The following is a 15,932-nucleotide window of genomic DNA, read 5'->3' as shown; positions in this document are numbered from 1 at the left end:
AGGGCCAGGATTTCACACTGCATTTTGATTCTGCAACTGCCACCTCAAATAAACAAACGGTTCCCTTTGCTAGCACAATTGTGTTTATTTAGCATGTACCTTTTATAAAATTAGGAGAGTGGCTGTTTTACTGTTATATTCTGGTGAAGTGTGATGTCTAGTTGTTACAAATTCAAGAAAACTTGAGGAAAGGTGACAAATCCCAAGAGGAAGTGCAACCCAGAATTTTAAATGTGTGACTCATACAGTTTAGTTACACCCTTGTGTTTTATACAAAATAACTTTCTTATAAATAGGTGAATTAACAATCAATATTTCATTTTTAAGTTGGCTTTCCTTTTTTCTTGGGTTGACTTTTGTAGCCTTTTGCCTTCCTCCGCAAGGTTCTCCGATCTACAACAGGTACCTCAATTTCTGCTTCCTCAGAGCTGCTGTCAGCAGCTGTTGTCTGCGTGTATTGATCCACTTGCTCAGACTCTTCTAAGTGCTCTTCCAACTGGTTCTTCTGTCTGGAAAGCTGCTGAAAAGAAACATCCTCAAGTTCAACTGCTATCAAAGAGCTCTGACTCAAGGCAACAGGGGCCTCTGCTGAGTTGTGCCCTGCTTCCTCATTTTGATCTTCCAATGAGGAAGCTGTTTTGGGTGACACGTTTTCAGAAATTGATTCTTCTGGTGCTTCGGTTACCATAGACATAGGCTGGCCATTATCAGAGGGCTCTTCCTTCGATGACGAAGCAGCTGCATTTTCAGTGGTGGTCTTTTCAAATTCTTGCTGTTCTTCAGTGCCCTCTTTCTCTACTGATGTATTTTCTTCAGTCAGCACTTCCGAATCATTTGCATTTAAAACCTGCGGGGGCGGGAAAGGGAGGGGAGCAGACAGGAAGGGTGCCAAAACAACCAAAACAGACGATTAATTGAAGATACAAGAGGCTGAGCAACTACTGCCCCTAGCTAGCAACACTGGAGGGTATTTTGGCATTCAGCAGTTTTTAATACTACATGTACAATCAACAAGCTAGTCCTTTCGTCCTCTTTGCACAAGACTATTTTGTGAACTGCATTTGATACCAAGAGTTGCTCTCCTATTTTCAAATTCAAATTATTCAAAGGATTATTCAGGTACAGTAAAAACACTCTGAAATTAATCCCAGGGAAAAATAAATGTTTTTTATTTTAGACATATACAATTAACATTTTGCTAACATATAATAATCTGCTCTTGCACTATAAATAAAAAGCAGTAAAATTTGTGTTCTGGAAAGGTATTTTACCAGTAATTAATTGCTTGTACACTTCATCAGGCCAGAATTACTGGATAGCTTTTCACTCATATCCAACTTGTATCCATATTTTAGTGAGAAAGAGCTGTTTCATTACTGTCCAAGCAAGCTGGAGCAATGTATCATCTTTCTTTTTGGTATCACATGCATATATGCCCCACTTCTGCATATTAAAACAGAAACATCAGTATACTCTGTTTATTGATTTACATCATCTGGCTTAATAATGGCTTCTTCCAAGAATTTCATACGATGGTAGGGACTACTTTTGATCTGATAGATAAGACAGCAAGATACGTATAATCTGAAAAGATGACTTCACATTTTGTTTCAATTCTCTCACCTTCTCTGATACAGTGTCTTCTGAAGGTTTTTCTGGAGACTCAATGATTAACGGAACAAACAGTGTTAAGGGCTCTTCTCCTTGACTCTCAGACTGCAATTTTGATTCACCACTTTGAACTTCATTGGCTGTTTCCTCTTCAGCAGTAAATGAGGCCTTACCAGTTTCTTCTGTTACCTCACCGTTAAGAGGTTCTGATGGCGTTTCCTAAAACATTACATTTCTGAGTCAAGACTTAGACTTTAGTCAAGACTTTCCAGCCATTGTTCCTCAACACTAGTGGGTGTATCTGTGATCTAAATTCACAGATTAATGTGAGAAGCAGATAGCTTGGGTACCCAGAAACATGTACTAAGAAGGCAGAGCTTAGTGCAGAGTAGCTAGCTTAACCAGCATATTAGCTTGGTGTTGTCATCTGCACTACATTTTTGACCATAGCTTACATTGTTTGGTGCCAAGTCAAGCAGTTATTATGCATCTCACAAGCATATGTGCTGCAGTCACTCCTTGAACCCAACATAGTTTAAGATCCACTTTCTCACTGATCAGTAAGAACATAAAACCTGGATGCATTGCTAGGCACAAAGGGGGTACTCACAGACTTAAATTCAAGCTGTTAACAAATTGTAGATAAAAGTTGTATTTAAACATTAAAGCAGGCAAACTTTAAGTGGAGAAGCAAAAGAGAGCCAACAGTAGCCACTGAAGCATATCAGCTATTGGCTTCTTCAAAGAAAAAAATTTTTTTTTTAAATTAGAGGTACTGGATCAGTCCTTGATCTCACTGCAGTTCTCTGGAATATGCGAGTTGAAGAGATCAGTTAAGAAAATTAGGTTGGTAGACAAGCAAGAAATTCACCTTACTGAAGGTCCCGTGAACTCTATTGTTCAAACCAAGTATAATGGAGTATTCCCTGAAACTAATTCTATAATAGCCTTAGCATCTCACATATACTTTTCAAGGAAGCATCAGTATGAAAATCAAAAAGTTGACAGTCACATGGATCAAGGCAGCAGGGATCATATTTAACAGAAACTATACTTGTATTCCAAACTTATCTGCTACCACTATCACATCCAGCTCACCTCCTTCTCACTCTGTTTCTCAGGGGGTGATACATGTAGCTCCACTTCTGATACAGACTGGCCCTCCTTTTCAACAATCATTTCCTCATCCTTCTCAGTAGTATTCTTCTCAGGTATTTTAACTAAGTCTTCAGAGCTTTCAGATGTATGGGCAGGAAGTTCCACCCTGCAGCAGATATTAAGATATATCCTTTAATCTTTTAGATTAATACATCAATTTGGTGATGTCAGCAGGCAAATTCTTTTATGACCAATTATAAAGTGCTGTATCACATGGTTGCCATAGGAAATAAGAACTCACAAAACTAAATACATCTAAAAAATGGCTAACTCCTCATTAGGAAAAAAAAAGTCAACTAGGAAAAATTGCTTTGGCAATTATAAAATGAAGACATCTATCTCACGTCCATTTTATGGGAATAAAAGTCAGAAATTTGCTTAAGTTTGTTATTTTAAATTTAGAAAGCAGTAATCCATTACATACTTGGAAGCCACAAAGGGGTGTGAAAGGAAGCAACTTCTCCCACCCCCACGGCAGAAACAATTTAAAATTATGGAGTTATAAAAGCAAATATGTTTGCATAATCATTGAATACACATATATTACAAAGACCATGACTGGAAAAGAATTCAAGGCAATAAACACATCAGAGCTGAAGAAGATTCAATGAGCTAGAGATTAAATTAGCAAATAGCTAAAGATGAAGCTCTGATGCACCTGATGGGTAGTAACACTATCTCTAACATTCAGTTCTCATTTTTAAGGATGATAAAAAACTTTGATGAACTGGAAGTATTACATACAAGCAAAGAAAAAAGTACATGCAATAGATTTGCAGGAGGCTGCTTCATGGTAAAGGAGGGTGTTATCCCAGGTTCCAGTCTTGAGATTCAGGCATTCCACAGAAAGTCCCTGACAGAAGACCCTACTGCATTTGCTAATGTGCATGGAAGGAGAAAACCAAGCTGATATCCTGCCCTGTTGCCATCAGGATTCCCCTTAGCTATGCTCACAAACATCACGTTACACATCTTGTTCAAAGGAGCAGTGGCACCTCATTGACTTCATTTTGTGAATCCCAAAATACTGGCATTCAACAACAGGCTAGTCCTCTCACATACCAACTAGCCAGTTATTAGTAGTAACTGGGCAAAGAATTTCTCAACCTATAGAAGCATCAAACCATGACATTTGGCCTGTCTGAAACAGCTGAGGGCAGCACACTGACAGTGCAGGACAGCAGTGCTGCATCTCTGTAGTTCCACAGAGTAATTTAAACACAAAAATTCAGCTGTATCTAGCTGAAGACTTCAGCTTCACATGAAAAAAAAAAACCCAACTAATTTAAAAAAATAAACTAATGGAACATAAGTTTGAGGAAATTCCTAGAACATAACCAGGTTATCTTCAGATCTTCAACAGAGGTTTTGCAGTGGTGTCTTTTTTTTTTTTTTAAAGAAAATGAGAGAGAATCAGAGAATCACAGAATAATTAAGGTTGGGAAAGACCTTTAAGGTCATCAAGTCCAACCACCAACCCAACACCACCATGTCCACTAAACCATGTCCTGAGGTGCCACGTCTACACATTTTTTGAACACTTCCAGTGATGCTGACTCCACCACCTTCCTGGGCAGCCTGTTCTAATGCTTGACCACTCTCTCCGTAAAGAATTTTTCCCTATCATCTACTCTAAACCTCCCTTGGCACAACTTGAGGCCATTTCCTCTCGTCCTATCACTAGTTACTTGGGAGAAGAGACCAAGACCCACCTCACCACAACCCCCTTTCAGGTAGTTGTAGAGAGCGATAAGGTCTCCCCTCAGCCTCTTTTTCTCCAGACTGAACAACCCCAGTTCCCTCAGTCGCTCCTCATAAGATTTGTGCTCCAGACCCCTCACCAGCTTCGCTGCCCTTCTCTGTACATAATCCAGCACCTCAGTATCCTTCTTGTAGTGAGGGGCCCAAAACTGAACACAGGATTCGAGGTGCGGCCTCACCAGTGCTGAGTACAGGGGCACGATCACTTCCCTACTCCTGCTGGCCACACTATTTCTGATACAAGCCAGGATGCTGTTGGTCTTCTTGGCCACCTGGGCACACTGCTGGCTCATGTTCAGCTGGCTGTCAACCAGCACCCCCAGGTCTTTTTCCACGGGCAGCTCTCCAGGCACTCCTCCCCAAGACTGTAGCACTGCATGGGGTTGTGTTGCCCCAAGTTGAGGACTCACCACTTGGCCTTATTAAACCTCATCCAGCCTGTCCAGATCCCTCTGCAGAGCCTTCCTGCCCTCCAGCAGATCAACACTCCCAACCAACTTGGTGTTGTCTGCAAACTTACTGAGGGAGCACTCAAACCCGTCATCCAGGTCATCAACAAAGATACTGAACAAGACCGGCCCCAGGACCGAGCCCTGGGGAACACCACTTGTGACTGGCCACCAACTGGATTTAACGCCAATCACCACAGTTCTCTGATCTCCGCCATCCAGCCAGTTCTTTACCCAGTGAAGAGTACACCTGTCTAAGCCACAAGCTGCCAGTTTCTCTAGGAGAATGCTGTGGGAGACGCTGTCAAAGGCTCCACTAAAGTCCAGGTAGACAACACCCACAGACTTTCCCTCATCCACCAGGCAGGTCACCTGGTCATAGAAGGAGGTCAGGTTGGTCAAGTAGGACGTGCCTTTCATGAACCCGCACTGGCTGGGCCTGATCCCTTGGTTGTCCTGCACATGCCCTGTGAGCACCCTCAAGATGAACCGCTCCATAATTTCCCCTGGTACCGAGGTCAGGCTGACAGGCTTGTAGTTCCCAGGATCCTCCTTCTGGCCTTTCTTATAGATGGGTGTCACATTGGCAGCCTCCACTCGTCTGGGACCTCCCCTGTTAAGCAGGACTGCTGATAAATGATGGAGAGTGGCTTGGCAAGCTCCTCCAACAGCTCCCTCAGTACCCTCAGGTGGATCCCATCAGGCCCCATAGACTTGTGGGTATCCAGGTGGCTTAGCAGGTCCTTAACTGCTTCCTGCTGGATTATGGGGAGTTCATTGTGCTCTCCATCCCTGTCTTCCAGCTCAGCGGGCTGAATAACCTGAGGATACCTGGTCTGGCTATTAAAGACTGAGGCAAAGGTGGCGTAAGGCTTATCCTCATACGTGGTGGTAATGTTCCCCCCCACATCCAGTAAGGGATGGAGATTCTCATTGCCTCTCTTTTTGTTGTTAATATATTTGTAAAAGCTTTTTTTGTTATCCTTTACGACTGTGGTCAGCTTGAGTTCTAGCTGGGCTTTTGCCTTTCTGTCTCTGCTTGTCCTAACAAGATCCTTGTACTCTTCTTGAGTTGACTGCCCCTTCTTCCAGAGCTGATAAACTCTCCTCTTTTCCCTGAGTCCCAGCAAAAGCTCCCTGTTCAGTCAGGCCTGTCATCTTCTCTGCCAGCTCATCCTGTGGCACACGGGGACCGCCTGCTCCTGTACCTTTGAGATCTCCTTCTTGAAGACTGTCCAGCCTTCCTGGACCCTTTTGCCCTTCAGGACAGTCTCCCAAGGGACTCTCTCAACCAATGAGCTGAACAGGTTAAAGTCTGCCCTCAAAGAGAGACACATGGGAGGGGTGGGGCAGGGCAATGTGTGTCTAAGCATACATATACTCACACACAGGAAGGAGCAATTAATTAATTTATTTAAAATAGCCACAGTTCTGCTTTCTGGGTGGAAGCCAGTGCAGATTAGTACTTCAGGGCCTGCCTTGTATGAATTGTTATGGCATGCAAGCGGTACAATTCTTCACATCCCCATTTAACAATTATTAAACAGGAAAACATCTTTTAAATTGCAGACAAGGAGGGGTGTTCAGGATATTTGGATATGATAGGTTTAAATCAGAATTTGTCTAAACAAAGGGCTTTAGTTTGAAGTTGCATGGCTCCCTGTAACTCTTTTGTTATTAAGTGACAAGCAGTAACTAGCTCCCAAAGTACACGATCAGACTTTATTTACTGCAATATGCCACCATTACAAGAGATCAGGAAGGGACACCTCTCCAAAGATCACACACAGCATTGTAGATACATGCCCAGTTACACTATTGCAAGAAACTATGCTGTATGAATATACATGTTTTTACCTTCCTGCAGACTCAGTTATAAGCGAACATACTCAGCCTTCACTGTTTCCTTACTGTTATTTCCAGTATCTGCTGAGCTTTCAGAGACACTGCACTTTAGTGCCTCAATTTTCTTTCTCACATCAGGCTTTGTTTTTAGTAATTTTGAAATCAAGCAAGTAAAGTTGGAAAAAAGGAGGAGAAATACCAAGTAGCACACTGAGACACTGATGTAGTTTGTGACAGCCCAAGCAACAAAATAAGAAATCAGTAAAATATGGGCTCTTCTACCTGCTTTCTGACACATGAAGAGCATTTTCCTTATCTCCTTGGGAAGCTTCAGGTTCAGATTGCTGCTTCCTTCTTCCTATCCTGGGACGTTTTAAATGACTGCTTTGTGTCAATACGGAAGTGGAAGCTATGTTAGGGTCTTAGGAAAAAAAAAACAAACACAAAGAAAAAAATAAATGCAAGTGAACAAATGAAGTCTAAGATCTGCATATAATTTCCCCCCCTAATATCTCATTAAAGAAACTGAGTGCAAGTAAACCAGCATTTCATTGTGGTACTTTTTTTTCTTAATACACGTGCATAATATCTTTACCAAGTCTCATAACCATTTTATCTGAAGTCCTCTAAAAGGTTTACAAGTTGAGCCTCAGCACCTTAGAGGAAGGCATGTTTTTATACACTTTGCAGATGAATACACTAAGATTGAAAGCAGTAGAAGAGCCTGATAACCTATTAATCCACAGTAATCACAACACTGATAATCAAGGTTATTTTTACCTTTAGATGTGCTTGCACAGACATCTGTTGATTCTTTACCTGTCTGAGAGTCAGCCTGTGAAACAAAAGCAAAGCTAATGTTATCCTAAAAACTTCTTAGTTGACTGAAATACTTTCATCTCCCTAATCTGTGGTTGCATCTTTCTAAAGCACTACTTCATAGTAATGATCCTATGGAAGAACAGCTAAAACCACTCTTAATTTAAGACACTTACATATATGTAACTTATCTCTCAACAGTTTTTTTTTTTGCTTTAATTATCTTTATTATAAGGATGAATATTTTTTCTGCATTTTACTCCTTGCGTCAACATAGAAGATTAAGTCTTGAAAGTAACCTGTGATTATAAACAACACTACCAAGTTTTTTTTCCTAACCATTCCGTTTTTAACAAGGTGTCCACGTAATTAAATGCTAGAAGTGTTTTTTTTTGTTTCCCCATTTCATATAAATCCAAGGGACTACACTACAGTAGCTGACAAAATTTAACAGGAAAGTTTTATTTTTATATTTGTATTCTATTTTGTAGTCTTGTTTTTATCTGGCATGCAACAGAGTATGGCAGTCCACGTAAAAAAGGGGATCAGACAAGAAAAGCAGAACATAGTGATTCAGCAGTCATGCAGGTTACATGTACAGTCAGCACAAGAGGCTGCTTATGTGAAGAGTTCCCTCTTCTTAGAGCTCTTCTGCCTCTTGTTTTTCCCCACCATCCCAATACTTCAATTTTTTTTGCAAGTTGGCTGAGGACTCAGCAGTCAAGCACTTGATACTCTGAAGTGTACAAGTTGTACACATTAAAATAAAAGTTATGCACATTGCTCTTTCTTAGCTGCTGGACGTAGTCTAGAACTGGCGATAACCATCATCCAGGTGTTCTGCTGCCTTTCCAGCCTCACTTCCAGTATTACCATGCAAGGCCAGCAAAAAGTGGCTATATCTACATTCTGCTGCTTGAAATAGTTTCAAGTGAGTTTTAAGTACATAAGAATTTGTAGACTAATGACAGATTATTCTAGCATCAAAACACACAAAATAGGAAGCACTAAGTGAAAGGTGAAAATGAAAGTTGGGGAATGTTTTTTCCTGGTTTGGGGAAAGGTGGGGTATTTTATTTTTTTTGGTGCTCCAACAGTTTTCAAAAGCATTGAATTCTGTGAGAGCACGGTCATGTCAATACTACAGTCAGTCCTGAAGCACGCAAATCCATTCTTACTGTACTTGGAGCTACAAGTTATTCTCAAGCACATTCTGCATGGCCTCAGAACACAAACAGATAGAGTCACAGCTTCATAATATTCAAAGACACAAATATATTCATGACCACATCTCCATATGCAGCTGAAATCAGGTTGATATTTCAAATACATACAAAGAAAGCTGCAGTCCTTCTGTATGGACAATTTATAACTCTGAATGTAAATTAAACACTTTCCATTGTATTGAACTGTGATGTGAATGTGTACTTCCATAAACGCTTTTCCTCATTCTCTCAACTCTTACAATGACTCTACTGTACAACAGCCTTTCTAGACAGTTTAATCTCAGAACCAGCTGAAATACTCGCCCTTCTCTAATCTGCTGGCAAACAGCTCAAACTATAGACCCTGACAGCTGTGGCACAGACCCTCTAAATTCATGGGGACACCCCACACCCCCACAAAAAAAGTGATATTTTTAACCACAGCTGAGTCATCGGTATTACAGAGGGAAGCATAACATCCACCCAAAAAGTAACAAAAGCATTTGTCTTTCATAGATTGTGTGGACTTTAGCCAATTCAATCATAATGAGATGGACAACTCATACTTTGTTTTTTAGTAAAAAAGCAATCAAAAAAGAGGTAACAATCTGTGTACATACACTTACTTGTGTTTCTAGCTCACTGTTCTGTCCACTTGCTCCAGATACTGCTGCAGATTGCTGAAAATGACCTTGGGAATAACAGGTTTCTTTCTGCGAGGTCTCTGCTTTTAACATTTAAAAGAGGAAACAGGGAAATGGAAAATTATAGTACCTTTCTATAACAATTAACCATTCCAAATATGATCTCACAGATCTCGGGACAAAAAAATCTTACTCCTAGTTTCCATGGGCAGTGTTCACAGAAGTCACTGTGGTACTTGCAGAATGTTTGTTCAATTTTTATAAAGTGCGAGAAAACAACAAAACAAAGCACCCATACCTTCAACTTTGCGCTTTTTCCTTTGGATTATAGACATAATAGATGTTCTCTGGAACCAGCGTCCTGGTCCCTCCACCTCCCACAAAACACTGTGATGCTCAGGGTGCTTCTCCATATATTGCTTACAAGCTAAATAAACATAAGAAAAACCACTATATTAAACACAGTATATACTCAGCTGTACTCAGTTTTTAAATTTTATCTGAAATCAAATTAATTTGCAATTTTCCATCAGACACATAAACCACCACAGAAAGAGCTGTTCAATAAAACAGTTGAGCCTGAAATAAACGTCATGTTGCTTTACCCTACTCATCCTTCTCAATAAATCCTTTCTTCAGATTTAAACACTTTCCATTATGATCTTAAACTGCAAAGAAAGATGGACAGGATTTTCTTCTTCTCTAAGCACCCATTTGAGAGTTTTACAACTTCACTGGTCACTGTCCCTGCCAATCAGAAGACCCAACCCAGGATGGAGGGTCTCTTTGGTAGAGGATATAATCAAGTGATTTTTGTCACCCCACGTTACTATATGCACTCATGAAAAACACTCTTTGAGAATGCAAACACATTATCATTGCATGGCTTATGATCCACTCACTGTTCACTTCTGGAATATTTTCTTCTCCACTGTCCCTCCACCTCTTTTCTCCCTATACATGTACTAAACATCCATGTGGAGAGGCATGTTTTAACATTATTCTGTAGTAGCTACCAGGAAAACTACCATTTTTCACCTGATTCACTATCAGTGCATAATCTCAGTGGACAAGATCCCTGCCGTATCATTCCTTGACGAAGGAAATGGATTAGTCATTAAATTCTGCTCAAGACAGTTTGCTGGTTGCAGCCTAACAAGCCAGCTCTAGTCAGATCTAGTCAGTTGTACTTGAAAAAGCAGAAAATTTCCAGTAGCTAAGGCGGCCAGATGAAAATGTTCATAGAAGGAAGCCTGGCAGAGGGCCTAAGAGTAGGACAAGCCTTGAGAAGCAGAGCAAAGGAAATGTGCTTCTTACCTGAACACAGTTCCAAGCAAAATAGTTTCCAGACTGCGTGTCATTTCCTAGGTGACATAACCCTCTTGGGTTGCTCATGCAAGGGCCTTTAAAGTGTAAAGAGTGAAAACACTTAAAGAGAAGTGTTTTCCTTTGTACGTTAGAACTGCACTGCCTTACACCCAAGTTGAAACACAGCCTAGTAAGTCCATTTGACCAGAAGTTCTCAGAAAGCAAGAATTAAATGACCTTGTAAGGTCTTTAGGTGGTGACCTTAGGTATGAGCAAGAAAAAGGTGCTATGAAGAAGCTATACATTAGATCACACACAGAAAAACCTCAACCCATTCTGGAGGCTTGGGAGACACAGTAGTAAACTTCACAGTAGCAAAAAGCCAATGGAGATCCAATACTCTAATCTCATGTAGAAGATTAAAAAAATCTAATCAGGAACTACTTCATCACCTTAAACAAATCGGGATTTTTAGCCTTCACTGAAGAGCAGAACCTTTAATAGAGAAACTGAGGATGTAGCCACAGACGTGGAGCTTGAATGACAGCACTCATGTGGATATGTAAAGAAATCACAAAGACCTGAAGAATAAATTATAGAGCTTGCCTGTGTACATGAAGGATGACACTGGGTATCTTAGGCCAAGACATTTTTCAGCAAAGGAATCCACAAAGTCTTCCAAGATGATAAGCCCAGAGTCCTTCCCACGATGCTTCTTTCTTACAAAGACTGTGTCTAGCACTGGCAGCTTATAAGTCTGACCACAGTAAGAGTGACAAACACTTCCTGGAATAATAAGAGGTGAAAAAATATCCATCAGTACTTCAGCACTGACATGTTGCAGCACAGATTTTAGTATATTCAAATAAAGACTTTTATAATTTATAAAAATTATCCCAAATGATATAATTGTCAGTCATGTAAAATTATGGTAAAAATTATAAAAATAATTTAGAATGTTCACTAAAAACAACTACTTTCTATCAGCCATTTATTGTCTCTTTGGGTAAGCTTCATAACATTGCCAAGATATATCAATAAATTAGTATGTTTAGAAAGTCTGTAGTACCAGCAGAGCTAGAGAGGAGAGGCTCACTTTGAAATCTCACTATAAAATTTCATAGGAAAACTATACTAAAAATGAAGCTGAAACAGGGAGGCGGGAAAAGGAGACAATAGAATTCATGAATTGCACTTCTATGTAGATTACATCACTCCTCAAGACAAATATGAAGACTATAATTCAGCTCCTATTTAAAGACTGAAACAATAAGTCCAATTTTTTTAAATGAAACCACAAAAAATCCTATGATACTTTACATTGGAATTCTCCCATAAACAACACATTATCAAAATTAAACAAAGACAAATTAATTAACAAAGATCCGAATTAAACAGACTGTCACAACACATAGGTAATTCAGTATCAGAGGATTCAAAGGGTAGCTATGGACTCAGTGGTGACAAAGGGATGCCATACAATGGCATTTAGATAGCCCAGCAACTATTCAATCCATTTTCAGGCCCTCATTTCGTGAGTTGGTGTGAACTATGTCAAAAAGTTGCCCTTTCCTCTAACAAGGCCAAAGACAAGCATACGGTTGTCCATACAACATAGTCAGTCTTTGCAACCTTGTAGTTTTGAGACCAGTGAACACACTCATCATTTTTCAAGTAAGGAAAACAAGGGCCGAGAGGTTACATTACTTGAGTACCCTTTGGGATATCAGCCAAGCTCCACCACTCTTTCCTAGCTATCTGTTTCGAGAGCTGGTTTCTCCAGGTAGACTACTTATTTGGAAAATACAGCACACAATCGAACAAGGTTGAAATGTTGATAATGCCTGCAAAGATTAGCCTTCAGTGTTTGCTAACTCAGGACAAGAAATGAGAGAAGCATCATGAGAAATAATGAGCATGAGTATAGCAAAACTTCAGTGCCACATAAAGAAGTGTCCTCATTCTAAACTAAAACTAGAATCACTACTCTAATTTCCAGCTTTATAAGGCCACAACAAAAACCACCGCAATGTAATTGTGACCACACTATAGCAACTTTGACATTAAAAATAATTCGTGAGCAACGTTTCTGTGCTGTCATGCTATAAAATGTTTAAGTGATAATAACATGTGATTCTACAATCATTTTGGATAAACAGGATCTCTGCATTCTGGAGCTAGGTAAAAAAAAACAATGCAAAAAACCAAAAAACCAAGCACAGCTCAATCCAAATGTAAACAATTGTTCTACCGAAGAAAGAAAAAAAGCTGTCTGGTAGGTCTTGTTTCTATAGTTTTAAATGTATTTTGTAGAATATGAAGAAATCTAAGAACTTTCTTAAATTGCTAAAGCACATAAGCATTTAAGCTAGAAATTTTAACAGCAATCTGACCTCTTATGATTTCAGTAAAACACCAACTCATTAGGCCTGCAAGGCTTGTAAAGTCTACTAAATACAATATTCTTAAAGTAAGCTCCCTCTCTCCCCCCAAGTCCTGCCCCCACCAAATCCCACAATACCTGTAGGTTTAACAGAGTAGAACCCAACAGCCTCTCCTTGCTTCCACATGATCTTAGCATAGTCATTGCTACGATGACAGAGAAACGGGACCTCATCTGTTTCCATTTCTTGTGTCCGATAGATAATTCGATTAAGAACATAGAGAACAACCCTCTCTCCGACAGTTTTCACCTAAGGAAACAAAAAAACATTTTAGAAGAGTTGTCAAATTAGTTAATACTCATCCATCAGGGACCTTGTTTTTCAAAGTTGCCAGTTAACACAGCTGCAGATGGAGTCAAGAGAAGCTGCAAAAGCAGGATGAAGCTCTGTGGTTTGTTTGCGTACAAGGAGATGCTTGGAAGCCATGGCAATAGGTTAAGTATAAAGCACTACCATAGACAAAAGGTATTTCACGACTTCAGTGTCACTCCTAATCCAATGGGTAAAAGCTGAGAGAAGTGCTGGGAGTGGAGTGGTGGTGGAAATGTTTTGATTTTAACTCAAAACTATTTCTGGATTTAAGAAATATTCACCAAACACAATAGCAGTACACCAGCCTCAGACTTCCCAGGCTAGCAGGTAATTGGAGTCCTACAAAGAAATTACAAGCCTCATAGTGTAGCAGGACTTGGCATGCTCAGTCACTATTGACAGAGTGGCAGACAACAGGACATGATGCATTGGAAGAATTAGCTACAACAGTAGGAACTCAATAACCTTTCTCTGTCCTGCAGGGTTCCTTTTACATATGCAATTTAAGTTCACCACTATTCTACCCACTGTGAAGGAAGAACGGAGAAATTATACTCTCTTCCCCATGTCCAGAGTTTCAGCTACCCTACCTGTAAAAGGTTCAGCGTTCCCGATTTAATCGCCATCCTACCATTAAGAAGCACATGTAAAACAAGGCTACGTGCCAAATTCTCTAGAGTAAATAAAAAAATACAAAAGATCAAAGATGAGTGCCCAGATTACAAATTACACTCCCAGAAAAATACAAATTTCCAGTTTTGGAAAAAAAACAAAACTCCATGCTACATACATGTCAGTAGTGGCAACAAAGGTCAATGATGAGCAATAAAGCAGACACCAGGCAACCTGCTTTCACAAACCTCATGTAGTGCCACTGTAAGCCACCAGCTCCAACTCATCTTTATCAAACAGGTTCCTGACAATATTTTTAGCTTACTAGTCTTCTGATAAGACAAGCAGGTACTGCTATGGTACAATGCACCATTCTACTAAGACGTTTCAATACAACTATGCATACAATGAGTAAAGAAAGAATAAAGAAAAAACTTTTAACATCATTAACACTTAAATAGCTTGCATATGAGGCTACTGTACGAGATCCACTCTTGCTCTACATACTATCTTCACAACCAAGTTCCCTTCCCTCTAGTACCTATTCCTCTATTCCCATTGACCTTGCTTTTGACTTGAGACAGCCACCTCATTTCTGAAAGAAACGAAAACATGTTACATCTCACATACTACCTATTTGCCATTACTTGCCATTATCTGCAAGGATAAGAATAATTGCTAGGTGAACATTGGAGCGCTTTACCTGCTGAAGACCCTGTCTAGCAGGGACAGACGTTCTCACAATGTCATCAATTGACCACCACCGGTCAGCAAGATACAGGGCTACAGCTTGGAAGAAACAAGGGGAAATACAGAGTTAGTGATTCTTACCATTCCAAAAGAAAGAGATTCATTAAACCTACTAAACAATTACGAATAACACTGCAGTAACCAAGGTAAACATCTTCTAGTTGGCACTGTATTAATGCAGTTCTTACTACCCTAGCACAACAAATGTGGTGCTATACATGCCCCCACATGCAATGCTCCCTAGTCCAAAACTTGGTTGAAAACTGAGAACAATAAAACCAAACACAGACTTTGCACAGTATGACATACAGGAACTGCTTTTCAGACATAATCACTGTTGTTCAACACTGTGCTCTAACACCTTCTTCCACTAAACACTGGGCCTACCAAGAGGAGTACCATTCATACATGTATTTTAGTTTGGGTTGCTGATGGATATTGATACTGAAACTATGCAAGTTTTAGTGAGTCAGTTGAATGTAAAAAGGCTGATGGCCATGTAATTAGCAATCAGGAAGAGTTTGATCTATGGGCATTTGTGGCAAACTTGGCAATCATGTAGAAGGCATTAAATGGAAAGAGAGGGAAACATGGAGGATTGGAAAGGAAGGGAGAAAAGGAGGGGGAAAAAACCCCAAACCAGTGAGATGTCATCTTAGCCAGATGTATGTTAGGACCTAAAGGTAAAGACAAACTTACACCTGATGCTGATCCATCACTGCTAATAAAGACCCATAATTCATGGGCAAATTCTAGGGATTCTACAAATGCTCAGTAAATTTATTTTGGAGAGGTGAGGTATACATAAAGAGATCAAGAGATAAACATTGTACTTAGATTCAGGTGAGCACCATGTTATTTTGCTACCTATCTTCCAAATTCAATGGGTCCAGTTCTACTCTGATTAGTGTGCAAAATTTATCAGTTGTGTACATGAATCCACAAGAAAAATAACAGTATGGGAACAAGAATGCAGTGAACGAAAAATGCAGAAGTGGCAAAGTTATGAGCTAC

At 39.9% G+C, this 15,932-nt stretch overlaps 1 protein-coding gene across 1 annotated transcript in view; it reads right to left on the bottom strand.

The window, feature by feature from the left end:
• Positions 1-322: 322 nt before the first annotated feature.
• The window catches only part of FAM169A (family with sequence similarity 169 member A), a gene marked incomplete at both ends in the record, with an annotated part of 31,954 nt that continues 16,344 nt past the window's right edge, over positions 323-15,932 (bottom strand). Inside the window, 10 exons of the mRNA XM_082013283.1 lie at positions 323-847; positions 1,624-1,830; positions 2,710-2,875; positions 7,107-7,245; positions 7,605-7,659; positions 9,469-9,572; positions 9,791-9,919; positions 11,407-11,586; positions 13,322-13,493; positions 14,872-14,957. Of these exons, the coding sequence (XP_081869409.1) occupies positions 323-847; positions 1,624-1,830; positions 2,710-2,875; positions 7,107-7,245; positions 7,605-7,659; positions 9,469-9,572; positions 9,791-9,919; positions 11,407-11,586; positions 13,322-13,493; positions 14,872-14,957 (1,763 nt within the window). The remainder of the gene's footprint in view (positions 848-1,623; positions 1,831-2,709; positions 2,876-7,106; positions 7,246-7,604; positions 7,660-9,468; positions 9,573-9,790; positions 9,920-11,406; positions 11,587-13,321; positions 13,494-14,871; positions 14,958-15,932) is intronic.

The sequence above is a fragment of the Phaethon aethereus genome (assembly GCF_964289735.1).
Source record: "Phaethon aethereus genome assembly, chromosome: Z".
Classification (NCBI taxonomy): Eukaryota; Metazoa; Chordata; class Aves; order Phaethontiformes; family Phaethontidae; genus Phaethon; species Phaethon aethereus.
Note: the sequence above shows the minus strand (reverse complement) of the source record. Positions and strands in the feature narration are given on the sequence as shown.